General features: G+C 43.3%; 1 protein-coding gene across 2 annotated transcripts in view; it reads left to right on the top strand.

The window, feature by feature from the left end:
- Positions 1-27,606, top strand: part of Map3k5 (mitogen-activated protein kinase kinase kinase 5) — a 203,318-nt gene that overhangs the window by 150,231 nt on the left and 25,481 nt on the right. For both annotated transcript variants that reach the window (XM_075948128.1, XM_075948136.1), the window contains 7 exons: positions 3,793-3,926; positions 9,347-9,474; positions 9,867-10,003; positions 13,250-13,355; positions 17,719-17,876; positions 20,258-20,435; positions 21,206-21,226. In XM_075948128.1, coding sequence (XP_075804243.1) covers positions 3,793-3,926; positions 9,347-9,474; positions 9,867-10,003; positions 13,250-13,355; positions 17,719-17,876; positions 20,258-20,435; positions 21,206-21,226 — 862 coding nt within the window. The remainder of the gene's footprint in view (positions 1-3,792; positions 3,927-9,346; positions 9,475-9,866; positions 10,004-13,249; positions 13,356-17,718; positions 17,877-20,257; positions 20,436-21,205; positions 21,227-27,606) is intronic.

Below are 27,606 nucleotides of genomic sequence, written 5' to 3'. Positions count from 1 at the left end.
CTGGAAAGAGACTTCTGGCCATGTGTAAATTAATCGTGATCATGTCTTTCTCACCATGAAACACGGACTTCTGGAGCACAAGTGAGGAAGGCGATTTGAACTTTTTTCTTTTGAGTTTTAAAGCCCTATAATAATACAAACTGTTGATCGTTCTCAGGCTGGTGTTTAGGTTTGTTTCTCTGAGAGGGACAGTGGCAAAGTCGAGCATCTTTGTTAGTGGGATCCCAACCAGCATAGCACAACGTTACCAGACTCTAGACCATAGGAACTGGGTGTGGTGACAAACTCTTTGGTTGGTATTGTTGAGCTAGTCTTTTTGCATCTTTACCAGATCCTGTTTCATATTCCAAGTCTGGGCGGATGGCTACATGATCCCTGATGCTCGTCACATGCTCACCCTCACATTTGTCTTCTCTCAGGCAGAGCTCCCTGATCATCTTTAGAAACACTGTCCTCTATCTCCACATTGGGCGTTTATTCCTAGCATGGGAAGGCTCTTTTGTGTAGCTCTGGTACCTCACGATGCATGCTCAGCATTGGCATCAGGAGAACAGGCACCTTTACAGAATTTGCCCTATGTCCAAGAGATATGACCCAGCTGCCTTCAACTAGGGCTTTAAAACATGTTGGAAACAACCTGGGGCTGATGCCAGCATGGGCGGTTGGGTCGCCAGAGTCTGATTACTCTCCTGTCTTGGTCATTTGTCCTTTTTATTTCTGACTTTATTTGAGACGGTATCTCATTTAGCTCAGAATGACTGTTGAACCCCTTTTTCTGAGGATGACCTTGAAGTTATGATCTACCTCCCAAGCTGAGGATTGGAGAAGCATATCATCCTGCCTCTTTTTAATATTTGCTTAGTGTGCATATGTTGTGGTTAGAGTTGCTATTGCTGTGAGGAAACACCATGACCAAAAGCAAGTTGGGGAAGAAAGGGTTTATTTGGCTTACACTGCTACATTATAGTCACTGAAGGAAGTCAGGACAGGAACTCGAGCAGAGCTGGAACCTGGAGGCAGGAACTCATGCAGAGACTATGGACGGGTGCTGCTTACCGGCTTCTCAGTCTGCTTTCTTATAGAACCCAGGACCACCAACCCAGGGATGGCACCACCACCATGGGCTGCCTTTCCCCATTAATCACTAATTAAGAAAATGCCCTCCACACTTGCATACAACTTGATCTGATGGAGCCATTTTCTCAGTTGAGACTCCCTTCTCTCAGATGACATTGGCTTGTGTCGAGGTCACATAAAACTAGCCAGCACAGTGTGTATGCCCAAGAGAGCATGCAACTGCCCCCAAATGGAGATCAGGAAAGAACTGGAGTCATTCTGTCACCTTCACCATGTGGGACTGAACTCCGGTCACTTGGGCCTCCACGGTTAAGTAGCCTTGTTCCCTGGATCATCTTGCTGGCCCCATGCTTCTTTTTATAATCTTTTCTGTCATTGGTTTTTTTTTAGTATTTTATCATTTTCCTGTATATCTGAGTGTGAATTTATTTATCTCCTATTTAAGGCCCAATTTCTAGAAGTTGCATTTGATTGTTACAAAACTCTCAAGTCGATTTTATTCTTTCTTATTTTTAAATGTCTCAATTTATATCCTTATGTAATATTTTTCAGTTTCTTGGCCATTAGAGTTTCTACTTCAAATTTCTGTGCTACAATTAACCAGATATGGTGGGTAGCACAGTAGCACACATCTGTAATCTATCCCAACAGTCAAGAAGTAGAGGCAGGGGAATTATGAGCCCCAGGCTAACATGAGCTACATAGCAAAACCCTGTCTCAAGCAAAATATCTGTTAGCTATATGCATTTTTAAAAGTTCTGTTAAAGCCTCATTGCCTGTATTTGTCTCTTTTTCTTTATAAGTTTGTCAGCTGTGCTGTGTGTATTTCAGGGCCATTTTCTTTCTTTCCTTTTTTTGTTTGTTTTTTTTGAGACAGGGTTTCTCTGTGGCTTTGGAGCCTGTCCTGGAACTAGCTCTTGTAGACCAGGCTGGTCTCGAACTCACAGAGATCTGCCTGCCTCAGCCTCCCGAGTGCTGGGATTAAAGGCGTGCGCCACCATCACCCGGCCTCAAGGCCATTTTCTTAATGAACATAAAAATACATGACCATAATCATCTTCATGAACAATGTATTGGCATTTAATGTTAAATGTTCTGGCTTTTATGAACAGTGGGAGCTGTTTCCTAATATTTTGGCTGGCTTTTGGGAACCTGTGCCTCAGACTGGTTTGCCTTGCCCAGCCTTAGTACAAGGAAGGTACTTAGTCTTACTGCAACTTGATATCCTGTGTTTTGTTGATACCCAAGAGAGGCCTGGCCCTTTCTGAACAGAGGAGGAGTGAATTGGGAGGGGGAGGTGCAGAGGGGAGTGCGGGGGGTGGGAGGACAGGAGGAGGGGAAAATGTAGTCGATATAAAATAATTAATTAAAACCTTTTTCTGACTTTTAAATGTAAGAAATTTTTTTCTTTTTTAAAGCAGACAGTAGAAATCACTCTATAAGGCAAGTCTGTTGCCAAATCTGCACTGCAGATAGCTGTAGACAGCAAGGGGCTTTCCCCTTCCTGTCTGTAGCACCTTTCTGGGTTCCCCAGTGACACAGCTTGATCACTGAAGGATCCTAAATGCTTCATTTCCTGTCCAGGGCTTGAGTCTTGCCTTTCTGCAAGACTTTCTGCACCTTTTGATGTGCCGCCTCCAGGTCTGAGGTGGCCTCTACATCGTGTTCTCTGTCCCCATTAACTTTGTGATTCAGTCTCCATATTTGACCAGTATGCATGACCCTTAGGAGCTCGGGAGTGTACATGTTTTATTTTTACATAAAAGATCAAAAATGCCCTCTATTTTATTATTTTTAAAATCCCTTGGGGGATTTTTCAGTCTTGCTTCTGTCCTGCGTCCGTGGCCCACTTTCATTCCTGGAAGTGCTTCTCACTGCTTTTGTCTCATTTTGCTCCACCAAACAAACAAAAACGAAAAGTGACCTGGGAAGAATGACTTTTCCAACACTCACACCTCCAACTCCTCTCCTCCTCCAGCCCCTTCCGGTGCTTTTATTGTCCTGGCACAAAGGAAGTGCTTCTGTAGCACCCTCAGCTGAGTACCAGGGACAAGATTATAAGAGGTGGTGGACATTAACAGATGTAGTGTCAGGCAGGTGGTGAAAATTGGGAGCCAGTGGGGGAACTATTGTGGCGGGCTCCTTAGAAAGGCACTGACACCCTCAACCATGAAGCTAGATGGTACTCGTCAAGAACACGCTACCTGTGTTGTGTTCACAGCGTCAATTTTGTTATTCTTACAAAAGTTGTTACTTTCTAACAGTTTTTGGAATTTTTCCTATTTTCATTAATTTTTAATTATCATGCAAAATAATGGGTTTCATTGTGACATTGTCGTTATTAGATCATTATACTTTGTTTCTGGATAACCCCAACCTTCCTCTTCCTACTTTATGGTCCTTTCCTCCCCACTCACAGTTCTTCCTCTGCTTACATGGCATCTGTATTATATTGCTCACTCTTGTTCCCCTAGGAATTCCATCTAACTATTTCACTTGTAAAGCCATGTTAAAATAAGGAAAGTATTTGTGAAAAGACTTGGTGTTCTCTGGTAGTACCTGAAATCTTAGTACTTGGGAAGTAGAGGCCAGAGGATGGTAAATTCAAGGTCAATTCGGACTATAAGACAAGCCCCTCTCTGAAACCTAAAATGGTGTTTTGAGTGTCGCTTTCAGCTAACGTCTCACTCTTCTGTCCCCCATCACCCTCTGCAGTATGACTACGAATATGATGAGAACGGTGACCGAGTCGTGCTAGGGAAAGGCACGTACGGGATCGTCTACGCAGGTCGAGACCTGAGCAACCAGGTCAGAATTGCTATCAAGGAAATCCCAGAGAGAGACAGCAGGTATGGTGATGGTTGCTAATGGAAGCTGTATTCTAAAGTGCTTGGGTTGTGAATAGTGTGGCAGAAAATACTTGGTGATAGTCTTGACTATTGGAACTGTCTGGAAACTCTACTGTGTTAGTTCTATCCCAGTTTTTCTGTTCATTTAGTGATATTTTTTTTTTTTTTGTACAAGACTTGGCTAGGGGGAAAGAAAATTTCCTTCTAAGGGAAGGGAATGGCTTTCAAAAAGCAGAAAAGAGGATGTGGTCCTATGTGTGATGGCCATGGGTCTTGTTGGATCAAGGTGGTTCATAAACAAAAAGAGATGGAGAAGCAATGCAGCCATAGTTTCTAGTCGGCCATGTAAGGAACTGCAACATCTTGCTCCTCCAGCAAGCAGATCACTGAGCAAACTGAGAAACCAACAGCCCCTTTAAGCTCCATCAGGGAAGACAGTCAACTGCTCCCTGAACTAGAAAGGTAGAGAAGAGGCAAATGCAGCCAGTCACAACTGGAGGAGAATCTCCATGGGAAGGGAAACAGTGTGGGCTAAAGAACCCCAACTCTGGCTAACAAATTGCTGGAGGCTCAGTGTGGAGGTGTCTGGAGGATTAAGAATCTCGGGGGACCGCCTCTTGGGCAGCCCTACACTTCTGAGTTTTAATCTATAAAGTTATTTTTTTTCCCCCACACGTTCATTTTGAATATAAGAGAAAATCCATTGTGTTCCTTGCAGAGGAAAGGAAATAATTTTAAAATATGTCAGAGGATTTTAGTCTTTTATTCAAGGCCCATTCTCAGAGAGCCAGAGCAAATGTGGAGAAAGAACCCACATTTGTGTAGAATCCAGCCCAACAGCCTGGAGACACAGTGACTGAGTCACAAGAGGAGGGAGCATTCTTAACCCCTACTCTCACCCCGCTCTTACCACAGGCCACTGCTTTACATAGCAAAGGCCTGTTTACTGGGATTCTCTTGCCCAGAGCATCTCATGTACCATTCAAAAAATACCTTGCGATGTGCTAAAAGTAAAAATAGAATCTAAGAAGATTGACAAGTACAAGAACCAGAGCTTGATATGGCAAGTTGGAGTTAGCAAACTGGAAATTTAAAACAACTGATTAAGAAGAGTGTAGTAGTACCAAAGAGTTCCACAATAGCCTGGAATGGAGTATAAGAAGGGTTTATTTATTTGGAGATAAACTCACAGTAAGGAGTAATCCACAGTCCTCTGCATGTGCGCTGGGAACTGGAACCAAATCCAGTAGAAAAGAGGACTGCCCATGCTTTCTGTCTGCACTTATAATGCGTGAGACCATGCCCAAAGTGGGCCAGTATCTTAAAGGCTGTTGGCTGAAGGACTTCCCATAACACCTCCCCCTTTTGTCTAAATAAGAGAGTTCTAAACCTGATACAAAATTATATGCAATAAGGGAAAAGAAGTGGCAAAAACATACATAAAAATTAGAAATAGTAAACAAGAAACATATGCTAAATGTTTCAATAGGTATCCTGTCCTAAGGGGTCTAAGTCTTATAGTGAAAATGGCTTGAAAGTAACTATGACTAAGTTACCCTCATAGACCTGAGAAGGAAAATAATATTACTGAGTAAACAAGAAGTGCAATTAAACAACTTCCCAAAGGTACAAGAAATGATAGAGACAACCAGTTACCTGGGTAATCACCCAAAGTCTCATTTGCAATGTTGGAGCAACCAAATTTGGCTAAGGCCATTAATATCTGGCAGACCATTTTCAGAGGCAGGAAAATTTGAAAACTGTCTTACCCTGTCTTGGCAAGGATTGGCAGTCATTTTTGCTTGTATCCTGCTTGTCCAGTTTGGACACTGTACATTTTCTCAGTGATCGGGGCAGGGCAGTTCTTTGCCCAAAGACCAGTTTTGCCAAGAAGAACCCAAGCTCCAAGTGGAATGTCTTCAATGCCCAACATTTTCTCAGGAATAGATCAGTACTGCTAGGATCAGTCATATCTCATGTCAACAGAATTCTAAGTTATTTAAATGCCATATTCTACAGTTCTTTGAAGTGTTCGAAGATTACCTATCTATGCGGAATTCAATCTCTGTGCATCTAAAGAACCTGACTAGTATAACTATGACAAACATGGATGACTATTGACCTGTAATTCTTCATACCTGTGTTGCGTAAAGACTGAGGCTTCATATTAAACAAATTAAACAATCTTTAACTTATGTGTAGCAAATGAAGACAATGACCTCAAAGTGTAAACAATATATATAAGTATCTTGGTCAGAGGTAGGAATGTATAGTGCAATATGATAAATATATGCTAAAATTGCATCAATATACAAAATATCTTAAGCAGAGGTATAAACATGCATGCATACAATATGACAAAATAACTTTGTATAGGTGCACAAATATTGTAAACAGAAATAGGAGCATATTCAATATAACGAATACAGTTTGAATTTGTATCAATATATGAGAATCTATACCAATGTAAATTGACTATAAATAATAGCTCACGAGTAATACACTAATCTACCTGTTATTCCATCCCATCTTTTCCCTTTTTTTTTTCAAAAGAGATCCTTGAGCCTACTTCATTTCCATCCCAACCCTATACCAATTATAATCAAACCCTAAATGATATCCCTAACCCTGAGGACAAACTTTGCTGGGAGAGGAAATGTCATTTTCTAGAATTACTTCCAGCTGTCATGGGGGCGATGTTATTTCTATGGGATCCTGTAAAAATAAAAATGATGGCTAAGTTTCATGATAACTCTCTGGTACAATTACATATAGTCTCTGAGTAGTCAATAGGGTTTTTCTGAAATGCTTATTTGAAGTTCTGCCCAGAATGTTGTAAGAAGGTGCACCATCTCAGGTAGCCAAGTTGGAATCATCTTGAGCAGTTTGTAACCCAAAACCAATCTTAAAGTGATGCTTTTAGCATAATGGCATCATATCTACCAAGTGGAATCGCCATTGTGGGGCCCCATCTTTTTTTCTGAGGACTTCAGAGATTACTAAAAGGAAAATTTATTCTTCATTGTAGAAAACTTAAATATTATTCATATTAAAACGGAATGTTTCAATTTCTATAGACATATATTCAATGAAAGGTACCATAGAAACAAAAATAGAAAGGGGAGAAGAAAAAATGTTTTGAATGCAGAGTTATGACAACAGTAGTCCCTAGATTTTTATCTCCCTTCTGTACCACACCAGGTGGCTCCTGGTATGAGACAGAAACTCTGAATTTTTCCTTTAACAACATTCTTGGATTTAGAGAAGAATAACCACTGTCCAACTCCAAACCAACTTTGACTTTTAATAAGTGATGACTACCATTATATGATTGTTTATTCCTAAACAGAGGATATTGGTATAATAAGTTAGATTTCTCTTGCTTGGTGATTCTTTCTAGATAGCTATCTTAAAGGCTATTGGCTGAAGGAATTCCCACAACAGAAGAGACTGCAGTTTCTGGCTTAAAGAGATATACTTAATGGGTCACCAGAGGGAAGAGAGGAGAGGAGCAGATGGATTATTTGAAGAAACAATCCCAACTATACACAATAGGTCATTGCAGAAGATGTAGGAAAACAGTCCTCCTGGGAACTGAATAGCTCTGATAGCAGGATTTCTTTTCTCTCTACCCTAAGGTGCCGCCTGAGACTTTGTGTCTGCAAAGGCGATTCCTCTCTCAACCTTCTATTTCTGGCTCATGACTACTTTTAGTTTTTCTGATAGCACTCCTACAATCATGGAAGATAAAATTGGATTATTCGTTATCCTTCCTTGACCATATTTTAATGCAGGCTCCATCATGAGCTTGTTTTGGCCATCTTCCTCGCCACCCTCCAGTGATGGTGATGATAGGTCCCATGTTCCCCTGAACTCCCTGGTAACCTGGGTGCCAGATCCACTTGTAAATCTACAGGCATCTCAAAGTTAACGTGGCTAAAACAACATATAGAGGTTCAGTGAGTTGCCGCCGCCTGATTGCTACAGTACACTTTAGCCACATCCCTTCTTCATTCCACAGATGGATTTAATGCACTTGGAAGAAAAGCATTTTTCAAATTATCTTGCATATTAGGTTTATTCAGATGCTACTATACACACAAAGCATACTAACAACAAAATAAATGCTCTTGGTTCCTGTTCGTAATGGTACAGTCAGTACAAGTCTTTGAAAATGCCTGCATGGCGGGCCCTTCCATTAAACAGTCACTGTGGGGCAGCTTCCTGATAAGTGTCCATGTGCCTTAGAAGAAATCTGGATATTCTCCTGGGAAGGACAGTCAGTCACCAAGGAGAGTCACTAAAGGATGTGGTGGCTGCAACTGATGCAGAGTGGAGTACACTTGCTTCCCGTTGACAAAGAGGGATCCTAGCAGCAACCATGAATAAGGAAGTTTTCTCCACCTTGGCACATGCAAGAGTAATAACCTGAAGTCAGCCAGCTGCTTTTTACACCACGCTGTTTTCTCATTCCTGCTTAAACTATGTTAAACCTGAGCTGTTCTGCCATGGCCAGCAAAGCTCCTGTCTGTTTGGACCAGATGGTGTCATGATTTACCAGCGAAAGCCGGTTAAATCATTGCAAATTGATTTGTTGAAATCTTATTATTTGATAAACTGTGTAATAACTACACAAGTACTCATTGATCGTGGAATTCTTTGGCATCTATTAGATTTATAGTACTTCATATAGCTGTCAGAAGTATGGTACTCCTCCAGAAATATAAAAAATACTATTAGAATTTGATAGTCATCTAGAATAAGCAAATGGTTTTGAACTCTGGTTTACACCTGGTCAGGCAAAAATGATGACATCGTAGGCTTTCTGAATTCGGAAGGTAAGGGTTTTGAATCCGTGAACTGAAAGACACTGCACTATAAATGGTTTTGTGGTTTCTGCTAAAAAGTTTGTGGGCTTTTGGGAATTTGCAGATGAACATTAAAGATACTGGGAATTTCTGCCTTCCAACAAAAACGTCCTGAAATAGTAGTTCTGTTGCTGAAGCCAGTGGAACAGGATGCCATGCTGATGTGGAAAGTCGGCTTTGTGGATGGCATCCAATCTCCTGGATTCATGTCTTAAGTCTGTCACCAGCTTTATGATCTTGGGTAGTCCTTCTCTCCATGTGTTACTTCTCTTGTCTGTAAAATTGGCATCCCTAGTAGTACATTTAGTTAAAAGAAATGAGTTAGCATATACAAGGAGCTGTGAACAGTGTTTAACACTTTTCTCCTTGCCCTGCCACAACTGCGTTGCCAGAGTTCATGAGAAATAAAGACCTTAGATGGCCTAAGGATTAGATGGTCATTGATTTTGTTTATGGGTGCAATTTAGCTGCCATTTTCAGCATGCATCGCTTAAATTAATACTCTAAAGTCCGGCCGAATGCTTAGCCTATTGACATTTACACATCTTCCAGATACTCCCAGCCCCTGCATGAAGAAATCGCCTTGCACAAGCATCTGAAGCACAAAAACATTGTCCAGTATCTGGGCTCCTTCAGTGAGAACGGCTTCATTAAAATCTTCATGGAGCAAGTCCCAGGAGGTAAGATCCGCTCTCCTTGCTTTCAGAAATGCAAATTTCTAAGGCCTGGGAGAAGACTTAACTGCATGGAATTATTCATGTTGAAAGAAGGTGACACAGGTGATATTACCTTTATGCTTATTAGCAGATATTAAAGAGAATTTGAAACTCTTCGGCTTCAGTCATCGTGACTTGGATTAAAGCTAGCAATTGAGCATCCTTTTACTTAGACTGTGTGGCTGATGACTGCCTCCAGAGTAGGGATATTTTTATATTCGTGTTTGAGCCCAGGTAACTAGAGCAGTTTCTGCCCTGCCGTGAAGAGCCACTGCAGTCTGGATCAACTCGTGTCCCATTATTAATATGTGATAAGGAGCTTGGATGAGTTTTACCCACATTTTCTTATTTTACAGGAAGCCTTTCCGCTCTCCTTCGTTCCAAATGGGGCCCATTAAAAGACAATGAGCAAACGATTGGCTTCTATACAAAGCAAATACTGGAAGGATTAAAATACCTTCATGACAATCAGATAGTTCACCGGGATATAAAGGTAGGGTGCCACATGATTCATTCTCCTGGGGTCCTTTCTGGGTCATTATTTTGTTTGAAAATACTAGGTTGTGTTCTGAGTGTGAACGAGGAATAAGGAAATCATGGCCATAGCGGAGCTGTCAGTTCTGGTCCACGCTGCAGGTATGTTCGTGTTATCGTCTTCCATGAGAAATGGCCGGCCTTCTTACCCAGGGAAGCCAGTAGACTTCTAAGAGCACTGCGGGGTGGAATGCAATGTCCCCAAACTAAGCGGAACATGGTCTCTTCCGGGACAGCTGCCAGGCCTATTAATCCTTATACAAATTTCTAAAATAAAAACTTTAGCTTCTCTTGAAAAAGAAAATTCAAAACTAATAAAACTTGTTTGGGCGGGCAGGGACTGGAGAGTTTGCTCAGAGGTAAGAGAATTCAGAATTCAGAGGTCTGAATTCAATTCCCAGCAACCACATGGTGGCTCACAACCACCCATAATGAGATCTGGTACCTTCTTCTGGCCTGCAGGCATGCGTGTAGGCAGAACACTGTATACATAATGGTTAAATCTAAAATAAAAATCTTGGGTTTTTGAAATTAAGATATAATTACATCATTTTTTCGCTTTCCTTTCTCTCCAACCCTTCCCATATACCCTCCATTGCTGTCTATCAAATTCATGGTTTCTGTTTCTTTAATTGTTGAGATAAATATTCCTAAATATATAAAAATAATCTGGTTAGTATGTGTACTGTTAATTGACTTCAGGGTTGACCACTGGTCTTGGATCACCAATGTGGCTGCTCTTTCTGGGGAAGACTAATTCTCCTGCTGTTTCTCTTTAGTTGCCTGTAGTTCTTTGTCTGGAGTTGGGACCCCATGAGATTCCCTGTCGCACGCATAATAAAAACCCAGAGACAGATATTGGGGTTCAACCTGAAGATCAGAAAAGCAAAGCATCCAACCACTAGAGACATCTTTTGCCTCTACCAAATCTTCAGACCGAATGGGCGAGATCCTGTTTCCAGGAATCCTCAGACTACACACTCCCACTGAGTTCCTATCTTTCCCCCTCATATTCTTCTCTTAGCACAATCATATTGCTTCTGTCTCTACCTTCCTGGTGCTGGAATTAAGGGTGTATGACTCCTAAACACTGGGATTAAAGACGTGAGCCACCACCACCTGGATCTGTTTCTAGATTGATCTTGTGTAGCCCAGGGTAGCCATGAACTCACAGAAATCCGCCTGCCTCTGTCTCCTGAGTCCTGAGATGGATGGTGTGTTGTTGGCGGAGACCTCTAGTTTGTTTTCCAGCCACCCAACTTGAAATAATCCCACAGAAATCTGTATTAATTGCAGTACTGTTTAACCATTAGCTTAAGCATATTTCTGGCTAACTCTTACATCTTAAATTAACCCATTTCTATTAATTTGCGTATCAACATGTGGCTGTGGCTTATTGGCAAGGTTCTGCCGTGTCTGTCTCCAGCAGTAGCTACATGGCTTCTCTGTGACTCCACCTGTTCTCTCTCTATATCTTTTCCAGTCTGGCTATATTCTGTTTAGCCATTAGCCAAAAGCAGCTTTTTTATCTATTAACCAATAAAAGCAGGACACAAACAGAAGGAATTCTTACACCATTTTCCCTTTTCTCTTTAAATAAAAAGGAAGATTTTAACTTTAACATAGTAAAATTACATATAACAACAGGTATCAAGCAAGAATTACAGTTACAATATTTATGTTTTATCTTTTATCATAACTAATGAAAACTATAATTATAATTATCTATTCTTCAACTCCTTCAAAGACTCCAGAAGGATATAATGTTACCTAAGTAAACAGGAAGTGCATTGTAAGCAACTTCCAAAACTCTAAAATTGGCAGAGACATCTCACTGCCTGGACAAATCACCCAAAGTAACATTTCAGGCAGCCATCTTCAGCCTACAGGCCCATAGTATCCAGCAGATTTTTACATGAAGCAGATGTGAAATTTTCATATACACGAAAGCCTCTTCAGAAAAGTCCGTCCCTGCCTCTGTATGTTGTAGGGTTCTGCCTGTTTTCTCTATTAGCAAAAACCCAGTGAGTTATTGACAGAGCGTGGTTTTCTTAAAGTGTGTTCCTTTTGTAAACAAAGCCAAAAAGTACAACGAGCAAGTAAAAAAAAATCATTTTATTACATTTCTTTTTTTATTTATTTATTTTTATTTTTTTAATTAATTATTTATTAAAGATCTCTGCCTCCTCCCCGCCACCGCCTCCCATTTCCCTCCCCCTCCCCCGGTCAAGTCCCCCTCCCTCGTCAGCCCAAAGAGCAGTCAGGGTTCCCTGCCCTGTGGGAAGTCCAAGGACCTCCCACCTCCATCCAGATCTAGTAAGGTGAGCATCCAAACTGCCTAGGCTCCCACAAAGCCAGTGCATGCACTAGGATCAGAAACCCATTGCCATTGTTCTTGAGTTCTCAGTAGTCCTCATTGTCCGCTATGTTCAGCGAGTCCGGTTTTATCCCATACATTTCTTAGAGTAAGCAAGGAGAGGTTTTTGTTGTCGTTTGTTTTACTTTGAGTAAAGGGGTGCACCTCCTGAACAAAGAGAGGAGTGTCTTGGGGAGCCTGTCCATACATATTGACATTGGAAGGGGCAAGCACGTGCCTGAGCATGTGTGATTTAAGGTGTCCATCCTAACTGTGTTCAAAAGGTTAAAAAGCGAGCATAATACTGAGACTTTAGAATGGTAGTAGAAAAGAAAGGAAGGAAGGAAGGAAGGAAGGAAGGAAGGAAGGAAGGAAGGAAGGAAGGAAGGAAGGAACAAATGGGAGTGACTGTGTAGTGGTTCTTCTCAATGTGAGGTCTCTTAGATGGGCAGCAGCGTTCTGATGTCCTGAATGATGTAAAACATGTAAGAAAACAACACAGGAAAGAACATAAAGTGACTGGGACCTTAAGAAGTTATCAGTTATATCGGTGTTGTGCACAGGTAACCCAGGCTGACTGTAAGCAGTGGTGAGCTTTTTCTCAAGGCCTTGTTTGACCTTGTAACCTGAACAGGCAATTATAAACAATTGATAGCATATCAATAAAAAAAATTATATCAAAAATTGTGTATTGGGAAGAATTCTCTATTGAGATCAACTAGTAACAAAGAACACAGTATGAATGTCATTGTTTGTTCTGAGGGCATTTATTTTTTTAATTAGACTTAAGCCAACCACAAACAGCATCTATAAAAAGATGACATTTTGATTGGAGCATTCTTTCCCTAGGGTGACAATGTATTGATTAATACCTACAGTGGCGTTCTCAAGATCTCTGACTTCGGGACATCAAAGAGGCTTGCTGGCATAAATCCCTGTACCGAAACCTTTACAGGTAGGTTTTTACACTAATGATACAGATCTTAGATAATTAAAGATGCAATTGCTGAGCCCGAGTGTAAGGTGAGAGATGAACTGAGCCAGGGTTCTCACGGAACAATGTCAGATTGCCTGGTGCTCATGGTAAGTGTTCTCTGAGGTCCGGCTTGCCCTTCCTGTCTTCTGTGAGTGGCTCATTCTTCTGCTTTATGCCACCAAAGATTACTTTCCACTTTCCACTTTATTTGTTTTCTTTTATTTGTTTTGCTATTTATTTTGTTTCCTGTCCTTTTTCTTTTCCCGGTTCATAGCCACTCTGACCCTCACATGCTATTTTTTTCTTTAAACAAACATTCCCTAGCCCAGCCTCTCTTGAGTCTTACTCATCCCCAAATCACTTCCTATCTGGGCTCCAATTTCCCTCTTTCTTAGTCTGTTTTCTCCCAGGAATCAATTCCCCTACTCCACAATATAAATAACCTTAGGATTTCAATTCAGAAAGAGGAAGTGACTCATCCCAGAGGAGGCGGAGGATGACGAATTAGGCAAGCTCAGGGGCTGAGCTGCCTGCAGTGCAAAGTCCTGGGAGGGCAGGGACAGCAGGTTCTACAAAGGTGAAGCCGGCCAAGGGGGAGCTGGAGCCCAACAGATGGGTGACCGTTCATTAGATCCTGGCCTGCAAACTCATCTCTGCTCCATATTCATAAGCTGACTCTTCAGAAGTGTTCCGCTCTGTTATTATTAGAGAAGGGAGGGGAGCCAGGGCCAGAGACTGATATAGCAAAAACAAAAACATGCATGTTGCCCATAGCAAGGTGCATCGTATGAAATTCCCAAATAATTAATAAAAATATTATGTTGGGGGGGAGAAAAAAGAAAAAAATTAAAGAGGCAATGATTTATCTTTGATTTAATGGAAAGCAAAATGGCCAGATGTGCTCATTTCTCAATCCCCTGGGGTAGGTAGAAAAGCATCGGTTGTGTGCATAGGGACATTGATGGAGAGAAAAGAGAGGTGTCCGGTAGTGGTGGTAGTTTGTACATGATGGGGCTTAGGATTTCAGCCCTCCAAATCTTCCAGTCTCCAGCTAGCCCTGTGCCTATGCTGGTGGCCAGAGAGGCAGAAGAATGAGGGAGACATTCTCAGTACGTTTCTCAGATTCCCCTAGTCAGCACCACCTCCTACACGCCACACGGTGTATTCCCGACACAGGATTACCCGTATTTACAATGTATTTTTAAAATGTATCCAAACCTACCAGCAACTCCCATGTTTGCGTTTCTTTCCTCGTTCTCTATCAACTTGGCAAGAGGCAGATTAGATGCTGCCCAGACCCGGAACTTGGAAGGTGATAATTCCAACTTCTGTGCTGGTTTTGGGCAGGATGCTGATTTAATAACCTCTTCTCATCTTAAAAACTTGTCTGGAATCCCCCAAGGCATTGTAGGGAAAGAGTCCTCACCAGAGCCGTATGCCTGTAACTCTCCCACTGGCCACACATGAAGGTGACATTTAGGCCACTGACTAATGATTTCATATCTTTCTCTACTGCTGATCTGAGAGCCGTAACATGCAAGACCTTGGTCCTTGCAACACAGGGGCCTTTTTAGTCCAATTTGATGCTCTTAGGGGGTCACGGCATCTCATCACCTCTAGTGTATGTGGACCTGGCTCTGTTTCACCTCTTGGTGATTTGACCGAGGGGAAAGGCAGTGGTGGTCTTCATTTATAGAGCACTGACTGTATACTTTGCTTGGGTGCATGGTGTAATACGCACCAAAATTTGTATATGAACCTAATCCTGAGGTATCATTATCCCTATTTATGGTGAGAACATCAAGGTTCAAACAGTTTAAATAACTTGCCCAAGGTCACAGAACCTGTTAGTAATAGATCTGAGGTTTGAACAAGACTTTACATGCTAAGTGGAATTAATTATCTTCGCCTCAAACCTTTCCCACCCACACTCTGCGCTGTCTCCATGGAGGGCCACTCTAGACCTTGGCTGTCACTGACACCTTTTCTCACGCTCCAGCCCAGTCATCCAGGAAGCATGTCTGTTCTGGCTTTAGAATGTATCCGGAAGTTGATGGGCAGTCGCCCGTCCAGTGCCGCCGCCGCTCTCCCGGCACACCGGCCTTGCACAGCCTCGGGTTCTCTACTTCCACGTTTGCCCCCTCCTAGTCCTCCACACTGCATCCAAGTGATGATTTATCATCCGCTAGAGCCCTCAGTGGCTGCAGTTCAGGGTAAACGGAGCCTAAGCCCGTATGTGGGACAAGACATGACCTGCTTTGGAGCCCAGTTTCCAGACCCCATGTCTTACTGACGCAGCATCACAAACACAGACTGCCTACATTTCCTCATAGTGTCCCCTGCTTCCCTGGGCTACTGCACAAGGTCGGAACTAGGGCCAAGGGCTCATGCCACTCCCCGTCCATACTGTCCATACCCTTCCAGCTGTCTGGCTTTGCATGGCCCCTCATTTGCATAACCTCTCATCTCCCTTCTCGGTTGATTTGTATCCACACTTACGGTTTGTCTTTAATAATAGCTCTTGACCTGTCTTTGAGCCATTAAAACACTGGGAAGAAAGAAAGAAAGAAAGAAAGAAAGAAAGAAAGAAAGAAAGAAAGAAAGAAATCAAAAGGAAAAGAAAAGACATGACTGCTCCTAGAGATGGTGGAGGGGAAAGTTCATTGTAGGTAAAGAGGAAGGGCATTGGCAGAGGCGGGGACATCTGGCAGAGTCCAGTATGGACATAACCAGGCTGAGCTAGGCCGTGTGGGAAGAGGGGGAGGAGAAGGAGAAGGAAGAGAGGAGAACCAGGTACAAAAGCCTGGAGGCTAAAGGTACAAAAGGGGGCAGGTAACCAAAATATGTGAGGAAGAGCCTCTGGGGGAAGGGCAGCCCAGCCCCTGGGCTGAAGAGTTCAGACTGCAGGGCTGGGTGTACCAGCCATACCTGGTAACAGGTGAGTGATGCCGGAAGACCCAGGAGGCCAGTCCACGTTGATATGTTAGAAAGGTACCGCAGACATTTGTCCTGGGTTTGAAACGCAACAGTTCTCAACCTTCCTAATGCTGAGACTCTTTAATACAGTTCCTCGTGTTGTGGTGACCCCCCAAACAGAAAATTGCTTTCGATGCTACTTTATAGCTGTAATTTTGCTACTGTTATGAATTGTAAATACCTGATATGTGGAATATCTAATATGGGACCCCTGTGAAAGGTCCTTAACCCATCATGGAGGTCACAACCCACAGGTTAAGAAACGCTGTATTAAAATTCATCACTTAGGGCCACAGCAGGAACTGCATCTTTTGATAGACAGAATCACATACTCCAGAAGTTTTGGGATTATTTTTCATCATAGCTCTCAGAGTCTTGGTGCTGTCATGAGTTAAGAAATAAAAATGATCTCTTTTTTCCTAGTTATTTTTGTCTGCGCTAGGGCTCACATATATGCTAAGTAAGCACTGTGCCCCTGAGCCATATCCCTCTCTTTATGGACTCCCCCCCCCCCCGCCTTGAAACATGAAGAATTGTGCAATTAATGAGGCTATGTGATGTTTGAATACAAGCATACATTGCTTAACGTGGCACATTGGCCTCCACAAACATCTAAGCATTTGTGTGAAAGCATGAGTCCCCTTTCTAGTTTTGTGGGTTTTTTTTAAACATTTAACATTATCGCTACCTCCTGTCACCTTGTTATAGCGTAGGAACCGGAACTTCTTTTCTCGGGATTATAACAGTGCTGACTGAGCTACTGGCGCCCGTTCCTCTCACACACACACTTTCTCCCGCTCCTAATAACCACTCTCCTGCTCTCAGCTTTGATGAGACCAGGACGTGTCATTGTCCTGGCTTCTATCGCATACAGTAGCGATTTCCAGATGGAAACACGTGAGGCAGACACTGGGTTTGAGAACTGGGAGCTATAGCTTGAAAGAGATCAGTGAGTGAACTAGATTCTCTCTGGCAACTTTTATATGAGAGCCTTTATTTTTTGGAAGAACTGGATGTAGAAGTGTGTGTTTATTCCCTATTGTTCTGGACAAACACCCATGGTCAGAAGCCTCCACAACATCCCTTAGAGGGGTATATCAGCCGTATACCACTTTAAGAGTGAGAACACCCCACTCGTAACCATATGCTGTTGGTGAATGATTGGTTTCACTGACAAAATCTATTATAAACACTTCCATTTCTTACTTTCCTTGACTGCAGAGAAAACTGGATTGCAAAGAAAGATGGGACATCAAGACCTGGACCGTATTTTTTGAACTGTCCTGTTTAGGTAGAAAAAGTGAAATGGTTCTTAAGTATCAGTCTTTCCCTTTCTAAAGTGGAAATGTGTTTACATTATTTCCAGGTACCCTGCAGTATATGGCACCAGAAATAATCGATAAAGGACCACGAGGCTATGGGAAAGCCGCGGACATTTGGTCTTTGGGCTGCACTATCATCGAAATGGCCACTGGAAAGCCACCGTTTTACGAACTAGGAGAGCCGCAAGCAGCCATGTTCAAGGTCACATATCACAGATAGAGATCTGTATGGATGTTTTGTGCGTGTATGAATGTCAGAGTGTGTTAAGAAGGAAAGCTAGGGTAACACATGGTACAATCCAGTCAGTGCAGGGAGCCCGGCTCTCCCCACTCTGCCGTTCACCCCCGTGCCACGGCCTTGGCTTTCTCAGTTCTCAGTTGTGACTCAGTGTAAGCTTTTACAGCACAGCATAAATGCTCCAGGACTCAAAACTCTGTAGGAAATATGTGGAAAAATGTAAGGACATTTTGGGGCTGGGGATCTGTCACAGTGGGAGAGCTCTTGCCTAGCACCCCTGGGTTCAATCCATAGCACATCAAAACATATATACATACACATGCACACACATGTTCGTGCACACACATACATAAATTCTCAAAACAATATTTAAAACTATTTAGAAATCACATCTAATTATTTTCCTTATTTCCCTACCACAGGTGTTTAAAGAATCCATTTTTATAAAGGGTATAATTACCACCTTAAGTAAATCAACCTTATTTTCATGTCTGTTCTTTTAGTGTGTTTAGCAATGGGTTAATTGTAGGAAGTGAGAGCACACTCCACCCCAGTGTAGAGGGCAGTGATAAAGAAAGGGGCCTCAGATTTGGGAATCTAAAGAAGGTCAGGGTAAGGCAGTGCCGTGCCTGAGACCCCATGATCTTCTGCAGCCAGGCTGCCTGTTTCCCAGGAAGCCAAGTTCTATGCCTGCTTTGTAGCAGAGACTTCTGAACATTTGTTATCCCCAGCCTGTTGCCCGCCACAGCTCAGCCCTCACTCCCTCTGCGGGTGGCTTCTTGTAAGGGTCCCTTGTTTCTTACATACCTTCCACGTTTGTATATAATGTGATCTACTTTAAGCTTGTTGAAAAGCTGATAGAACACAGTTGATGTGAACATGAAGAATATATGTGGGAGGCTCAGAGTTTTATCCCTCGTTCTAAGCTCCACCCTTGGCACTGAAGAAAACAACAAAACAAAAATCAAAAATCCAGAATGCAGATCAAACCTGCAAGAGCAATGAGAGGCAAGCATGTCTTTCTCTTAGCCTGGCCGGTCTCTGGCCATCCTCTAGACTTCTCTAGAACGCTGGGAAGAAATGCTGCTTCATGACCCATACTGCAGTGGTTAGTATGTAACAGTTTAGCACACCTCCATCGCTGAAAGGCAGCCTTACGTGTTCATGGGAAGCTCCACTGTCTCAGGCTAGGTCATCTAGCCGCTGACATTGACTGACCCTATTCTGATACAGGCTTCAACATGGTCAAGGTATTTGGAACATTGGACAAGTTGTCTGTCCTCCTTATCCTCAGTAGATACAGAATGGAGAGAATAAGATGATCTCTCACAGGAATTTTTGGAGCAATATGAGAGCTAATCTATGCAAAGCACCTAAAATTATTTTTAATATAGAGTAAAGGCTATATGGCTATTACAAATATATTATTATTTATAAGAATACATTTATATACATCAAAACTACATGAAAAGATCATTATGTTTATTTTTTGCATGTGTGTAAGAGAGTATGAGTATGTGGGTGTCTTTAGTCTCTGACCCATACATGTAAAAGCCAAGGGACAACTTCTTTCTTTCTACCTTGAGTTCCAGAGATCAAAACTCGGGTGCTCAGGCTTGCTTGACAAGCACTTTTAAATGAGCCGCCTCACTTGCTCCTTTAAGTTTTTTTTTAAATACTAATGGTAGGAAGTAGATTCTTAACTGTAATATGAAATATGTTTTAATTTCAAAGTGCTTTTAAATATTTCTTAATTCTGGTGATTTGAGATGGGGAAATACAAGTTATGCAATAGAGGAAAGAACGTGGGCTTTAAGCAAAACAAATCAAGATGCAACCTCATGTCACTGAAGCCTTCTTTTCCTCATTGGTATAAAATAGACAATATTTAATTTGCCAAGTTGTTGAGAGGATTCAGTAAAATGTGCAAATGGAAAAACTCCAGCCCCACAATATCTGGCATACTGCTATTCTGAACAAATCAGTGATCACAACAAATATCTTTTTTGGAGTGCAGGGTGTGCTAATGAGTTAGTTCTCAGTCTTTGAAGGACTGTCTTTATAGTTTGTAATGTGAATGTCTTCAGCTAGTTACTCTTCCTACATCCTTCGAAACATTAGAAAAGCATTCTGTAAGCTGTCTGTAATCTACAGGAAGTGCATTCCAAGTCACCTGGAGACAAAACACAAGCAGGTTGGGGATACGGCTCAATGTCAGGACGTGTTTAATTCCTGGCACCACAGAAAAGAGAGAAAGGAAAAAGGGGACAGGGGAGGAAGAAGGAGCTGGGAGAGAGAGAGGATCAATGCTCAGGAGACTCATTCTGCTCTTGAATCTGCTTCAGGTGGGGATGTTCAAGGTCCACCCAGAGATCCCAGAGTCCATGTCTGCCGAGGCCAAGGCATTCATCCTGAAGTGTTTTGAACCAGACCCTGACAAGAGAGCCTGTGCTAATGACTTGCTTGTTGACGAGTTCTTAAAAGTTTCCAGCAAAAAGAAAAAGACACAACCCAAGCTTTCAGGTATGTTGTTACATGAGGGTGCGGGTCAGACTCTAAATCTTAAGCTTTTAAAAGGGAAAATGTCTCCATACGTAAACATCTGTGCTCAGAATCACTGGAAATTGGGATAAACAGCATATTGTTCTTGGTCATTCGGTTCTGTAGCAGGAAGTCATGTTACTATGAATTTCACAAATGCTGGGACCTCGTGCATAATGGTCTTCCATCACATAGGTTATAGTTACTGTACCAGCCTCTAGCACCTTCTAGCGTTGGGAGTTTCACAGTGTGAAAAAGGTAAACTGAGTCCTTCGGAGTTGAAACTCCATGTCGCCACTAATGGGTTACAGGCTATAACAAACCTCTTAAATTTCCAGACATCTGGGCAATGTAACCTTTTAATGGCAGGCAGTAGAAAATACCTGCTACTTCTCAGCGAATATATTTCTGAATAATTACCAAAAATGGAAGGAAAGAAAGGATGAAAGGAAGATAGGTAGGCTGATTGCCACTGATAATTAAAACACAAGTATAAGTTATAAGTGAATTTCGTCAATAATTACATCATTTATTTCAGAAAGGGAAATGAGGTAAAGGAACCATTTGTCCTTGGCATGTGGATGTTTATACTGGATAAGGACAGACAGATGGATGTTTAGAAAAGAAGTTGATCCCATTTCAAGCATTTGGGGTTTTTTTTTTTGTTGTAGTTATTGTCGTTGTTGACGTCCCAATTTAACAACAAAGCTGTGTGTGTTTATTTATGCTGTTCCCTTTTTTTTTCTTCGCAGCTCTCTCGACTGGATCGAATGGTGAGTTGGCTTCATACCATTGCCCAACGGGCTGAGATCTGGCAAATTGCGATACACCCCATACTTTCACGGCGGCTTCCTCCTGCCCTTGGCTTGCTTGGGAGGCTTCTGTACACCAAGGATTTGTACAGCTGTCAGCCTGTGTTAAAGGGCAGTGACTGTTTGTGAAGTCATCTGTTGGGGTGAAGGCTGTATCTTCTTTTCAGTTGGCTGCTTGTGTCTTCTTGGGAAATGTCAATACCATACACCTTCGTCTGGCATCTTAGGACAGACATAGACTCGAGGGGGCCAAGAGCTATGGTTTTGGTTTCTTGGGTCATCTTTTGCAAATCATAACCAAGAAGCTGAGTTTGCCCTCAAGTCAGCTAAAGCATTTCAGAGAATACTAAAGAAAGGGGCGTGGCTGCGGATGAATGGTTGATGGACGCGCAGGTGGCTTCAGTTGTCTGTTGTGTGTTGGGGGAGGGGTTGGCACGGGTGGGTCTTGGCAGCTTGTTCGGGTGCCTCATAGCCTATAGCAGAGGCCCATTCATTAGGCTTTCCCCAAGGTGGTCACTCCAGTTTCCTTCTGCAGTTCTGAGCTGGGGGTTGGCTCTCAGATGCAGAGAGACAGGCTTAGACCTCCTTCCTCCGCAGGCATCCTGGGATGTAGAAAGCTGCCCCTGCATTTTCACAAGGTAGACCCCTGCAACACTGCTTGGCTTTCTGAGCAGCCTGCTTTGCACAGGAGCCAGGGGGTTTTTGTTGTTGTTTGTTTATTGTTTTTTTCATATATGACATGCAAAAGCTTACTTGTTTTAGCTTGTCACCCTGTGCTGATAACGACACCTACTTCCCAGATTTGATTCTGAGACTAAGATGATGTTCTGGAAGAGCCTTGGAGCTGTGCCCGGCCGCTCAGTCTGGCTTTGTTTGGTCCCTTCCCACGTGGCATGGTTTCCATTCCCCGGAAACATTCCCATCACATATGCATTAGCATCCGTGAGCTTCACTGTGCTCGCTTAATGAGTTGTACTGCTACCCACAGTCTTCTCAGTGAGCATGCGCCTCGGACTATTGTGGAGATGTAAAGCGCTCTCTGCTGGTCAGCTGTGACTCTCCCTCTGCATTCAGGGTAATTCCGCAGGAATTTAGACTCTGCCCTGGTTTTATAGTCTAACTCTAGTTAAGATAGTATAAATCCTTAAGAATTTTAGAGAGTCAGTGAATAAGTGTTGGGGTCAGGGCTGGGTTACTTTGTTGATCGAGTGGCCTGGAACATGACTTACCCTCTAGTGGAGGCAAGGAGACCCCTGCTCCTGGGATTACGAGAATGAAATGGGACCACGTGTGACAAGACAGCTGTGACTGTGCCTCCTGCCACTCTCCTTTGCTGGCTCAGGCCTCCTGTGCTCAGCCCCACCCTGCCTCCCAGTGGCTTGTGGAGAATGGGAGACCACAGCCTGTAGGCCCCCTGCTCTTTCCCTCAGAGCCCTCCTGAGTCTCCAGTTAGAACCCCCTCAGACCTTCCGAATTCTCTGAGCTCTCCTTTCCAGGGATTATCTATCCCCTTTACCCAAACAAGGTGGTGACCTCAAAGCGAGGGGCTTCCCTAAGTCCCCAAGGAGACTGTTGAGGCTCTCAGCTGCACAGATGTCAAGACTCACAAATACTTCCCTCTCCTCCTTAGTAAGCAAGGTATGTGTGCTAAGCCAAATCGGGACCCAAAGTAGCATCTCATTGTCCCCTGGAGTTCCTGTGACCTTTATACCTCCTGTCAATAAACCTGTGACCATAACCTGGGTTTCTGGATGGTAGCTGATAGGACACCTCTTTCCTCAGTGTATTTGATAGACCATCTACCTGTTTCTGTCTAGAACATAGACACTCCCCTTCCAGGAAACCTCTGCCCTCAGAACTCTGCTGGTGATTAGCATACTTGCAGAAGGGAGAAAGCTGGCCATAGGATTCAGGCTCACATTCCCTGGTGCTCTTCAAGAAATATTAAAGAAGTAGCAAAAGAGGGCAGGGAACTGGGAAGGGAGCTTGATCTGGGATGGTGTCACCAACCAGCAGCAGATCCATATCTCTGTAATAACAGAAATGTCCCGTCTTCACTGTCCACTGGACCTTTGTGTTTGTCCCACATTCAAACACAGTGCCTATGACTGAGGCATTTAAGAGTTAATGTAAATCACCATCTGGGGATTCTGGCTACCGTGCTGGACGGTGACACCATTCATCGCTTTCAAAGCTGAGTGGGGGATGGCTTGCTTAATAGCATGGATTCAATAACGCTATCCACGTAGCACAAGGAGAGTTAGAGGTGGATGCTCAGTTTGTAGAAGTGACTCAGACTGAGCTCCTTCTGCTGGGATTACCCCGGTGCTTGCCAATCATTAGATGCCTGGCCTTTCCCACGGTCTGGAAGTGTAGACTGGACTCCTGTTCTCTGGAAGGAGCTTGGTGACTCTTAAAGCAGCTGAAGTATTTGGGCATCTGGAGACAGCCAGGCTGACTGGGTAGGAGGCTTTGTGTTGGAGGGACCTTTGTCTCTAGGTTGTCTTGGAGGAGAAGAGCCCAGACGGTACCTGGTGCTCCTGAAGAGCATCTCCCATCTGAAATTTCCTCATAGAAATTGTAGTCAGCAAATTCCCTCTTTTCCCAAATGGGAACACACCTCGTTTCTCTATATTAATGGCTCTTACTCCCTGAAATGGAAATTCTCAGCAATCTGGGTCCCATCCACAGATGGGCCACCTGCCCCTTCCCCAACCTATCCCTGACCAGATTCTGGTAAAACTGTCCTTTCATGGATTTTTCCATTGACCCCTAAAATTTAGTGATGCAGACCGTTCTCTAGAGACACACCTCTGAGGTGACCAGTCTGTGGCGAGGCTCACCAGCCTCTTCAGATTTCCACAGCCAGCTCCCCATAGCCACGGGCTGCGTGGAACTTGGCAGAGCATTGGCGGTAAGGCTCTCAGCGACTGGAAACCCTTCCCAGCTCCCGTCTTTCCTCACAGTCTGAGAAGCCAGTATAACCATATCTGAGTCGGGACCCAGGCCTCCATGCTGTTAAGGGCCTGTCGTCTTGTTCCTATGGAAGCCTAGTTCTTTCTCTCAGGCCCGCAGAGCTCCAGAACATGAGAGAGGAAGCCAAACAATCTAGACTAGATTCCCCCATAAACATGTCAATGAGTATGCCCCAGTACCCTTTCCATCCCACTTCCCAGCCCTAGGGACAGAAGCATCCATCAAAGGCCCATTCCCTGGGTGGATCCTTTACTCTCAGGCTCCCTGTCTGCTCACCCTGGTGGGTGGCATCTGTCGTGATGTGATCTCCCTCTGACACCCCCTTGCCTGGTCCGTCACTTTTCTTCTCCCCCGTACCATCACAGATTTATGTCGTGAAGTTTCATGTTTCCAGATCTCTGCTTTCTATTCCTGGTAGTCCTGGATTTGCCTGTCCACTTGACCTCTGAACCTGATTTGACTAAAGTTGCCAGTGAGACCCCTGGAAGCAAATCCAACAAGAATGTTCTCTGTTTTCTCCATTTCTGTGGGGTTCCTTGCCCTAAAGGCTGTTCCTTCTTGTCCAGCCATGTCCTGTGCAGGTCTCTGAGGCCTCACCGGCCCGTCCTCTCATCTTCTGGCTGTGTCCTTTCCCCTTTCTGTAAAATATTAGCTTTGTGAAACCTGCTTTGTGTTCTCTCGCTCTTCCCTAAATTATGTCGTTCCTTGCTTTAAACTCCTTCTAAACTGGGTAACGAGGGTCACACCTCTGACCCCAAAACTTCTTCTGAACCTCAGAACTGTAGCCGATTGCCCTGTTCATTTTGCAGATTGAGTGCTCGAATAACAGCCTTTGTCTCCTAACAAGAATGTCCCCTCCAGCTTGTATTCTTTATCGTCAGTACATGAGTAGTCTGTACATCTTTTCAGTGTTGGAGGACAGACACCGCAGGGGCATTCTGATTTCTCATCTTAACATCCCCTTCTTCACCCTGTCTGTAGGTGCGGTTGGCTAAACAGTCTAGAATGAGGCTGGGCTTAGCAAGAGAAGCGGTGAAGGACCCGGGTCACAGATTGACTGATTGCCCATCTGTCTAAGAATGAACCAGGACTGTGTTTGGGGTCCTTTCCATCCTAAAATGATCGCCAACCCTGGGTTCTGTTGTAGGAGCTGCGGTGGGCTGTGTTCCAGCCCAGCTCCGCATTGCTAGCTTTACCAGAAATAATTACACGGAAACTGTATTTTTTTGAACACTGCCTGGCCCACTAGTTCCAGCCTCTTATTGGCTAACTTTCACATCTCGATTAACCCATTTTTAATATTCTGTGTAGCCCCACGAGGTGTGGCTTACCAGGAAAAATCTTAACCTGCGTCTGTCTGGAGTGGGAGAATCATGGTAACTGACTGACTCGGCTTCTTTCTCCCAGCATTCTGTTCTGTCTACTCCGCCTACCTAATTTTCTGTCCTATTAAAGGGCCAAGGCAGTTTCTTTATTAACCAATGAAATCAACACAAAACAGAAGACTCCCACATCAGGGTTCCACCCTTAAACATGTACACTTTTGCTGGGCAGGTGGTGGCACACGCCTTCAGTCCCAGCACTCAGAAGGCAGAGGCAGGCAGATCTCTGTGAGTTCAAGGCCAGCCTGGTCTACAAGAGCTAGTTTCGGGATAGTCTCCAAAGCTACAGAGAAACCCTGTCTCCAAAAACCAATAAATAAATAAATATTAGAATAATAATATAAAAAGTACACCTTTACCCCTATTAGGCCTCCTTTTAGGCAGTCAGTATCCATAGCAACTTTAAAGCTCACAGGACACAGGCTTTCTCATTACTGGCTACTCTAACTGCATGATGAGACCACAGAGGTAAAAAGCTGGTTGACTTAAGGCCTTGCTCTCTCTGGAGATACACACGCATGTGCGTCACACAAAGTACATTTACAGAAACACAGGATTGGAATGCCTTACCTGGTAGCACAAATAGTATTGATCTGTCCATTACCAAGAACATCAGTTCTGTTGTGAAATACAAGTGATCACAGTGCTGGTTCCTTCTTTACTGGGGAAGAATGGAGTCTAACTGATTTATGAACTTACACCTGCCTGGGCTGGCCAGGGCTCGGCATCCTCCTGCCTCAGTATCCCAAGTGCTGAGATTACAGTATGTGCCCCCAGGATCTAGCTCAGTCAAGTTCTTACCAATGCTCTTTTGCTGCCTGTTGAATATCTGCTTGTGGAAAACATTTCCATAACATTTTCCTAACTGGAAAAAAAAAATCCACAGGCTGCTCTAGTTTGCTTTCTTTTGCTGTGGTAAACACCAGAACTAACTGCGGGAAAAGTTTATTTGGCTTACTAGTGATGGTCCATCCCAGAGGGAAGCCAAGACAGGAGCTGAAGCAGAGGCCATAGAGCAATGATGCTCACTGGCTTGCTCAGTTCCTCTTCTTCTTCTTCTTCTTCTTCTTCTTCTTCTTCTTCTTCTTCTTCTTCTTCTTCTTCTTCTTCTTCTTCTTCTTCTTCTTCTGATTTTTTTTTTGTTGTTTTGTGTTTTGTTTTGTTGTTTGTTTTTTTTTTCAACACAGGGTTTCTCTGTAGGCCAATCTGATTCAGGTCATTCTTCAACCAAGGTTCCCTCTTCCCAAGGTCACTTTAGGTTTGTGTCAAGTTGACAGCTGAAGCCAACCATGACATGGACTGAAGAGACAGCTCAGTCAGTATAGTATAGTGCTAGGCTACCTGCGTTTGGTCCCCAAGACTCACATTAAAATAAAAAAAAGTCAGGCATAGCATTGCATGCTTATGAACCTAACACTGGAGAGGCAAGGGACAGGGGGATCCATGGAGCTCAGTGGACAGCCAGCTTGGTCTACCGGGTGAGTTCCAGGCCAGTGAGAGACCCTGCGCTTCAAAAACAAAGCATGTGTATGTATGTCTCTGTGTGTGTGTCTGTGTGTGGTCTGTAAACATTACTTGAGAAACAATTCTGGATTTTATCCTTTGGGCCCTACACATATCATAAACACATGTATACATATCTACAAACACACGTGCATCTGCATGCACATACAAGATACTTGTTTATCGTAGAAAATTTGGAAAACATTTCACCCTAATTAGATCATATCCTCTAGAAAGAACTACCATTAATATTATGGCAATGTTTCATGTATTTTCTTTCAGTTATATGTACAACATGTAACATTTACTCTCTCTCTCTCTCTCTCTCTCTCTCTCTCTCTCTCTCTCTCTCTCTCTCTCACACACACACACACACACACACACACACACAAACTTACGTACATTGAAATCCAAAATCTAAAAGTACCCAGAGAAGCCTAAGGCATAATGAAAGGCCCAATATTGGTTGATTTAATTGTC

Source organism: Microtus pennsylvanicus, chromosome 1 (assembly GCF_037038515.1).
Source record: "Microtus pennsylvanicus isolate mMicPen1 chromosome 1, mMicPen1.hap1, whole genome shotgun sequence".
NCBI classification, from domain to species: Eukaryota; Metazoa; Chordata; class Mammalia; order Rodentia; family Cricetidae; genus Microtus; species Microtus pennsylvanicus.
This window is presented reverse-complemented; position numbering and strand designations above follow the sequence as displayed.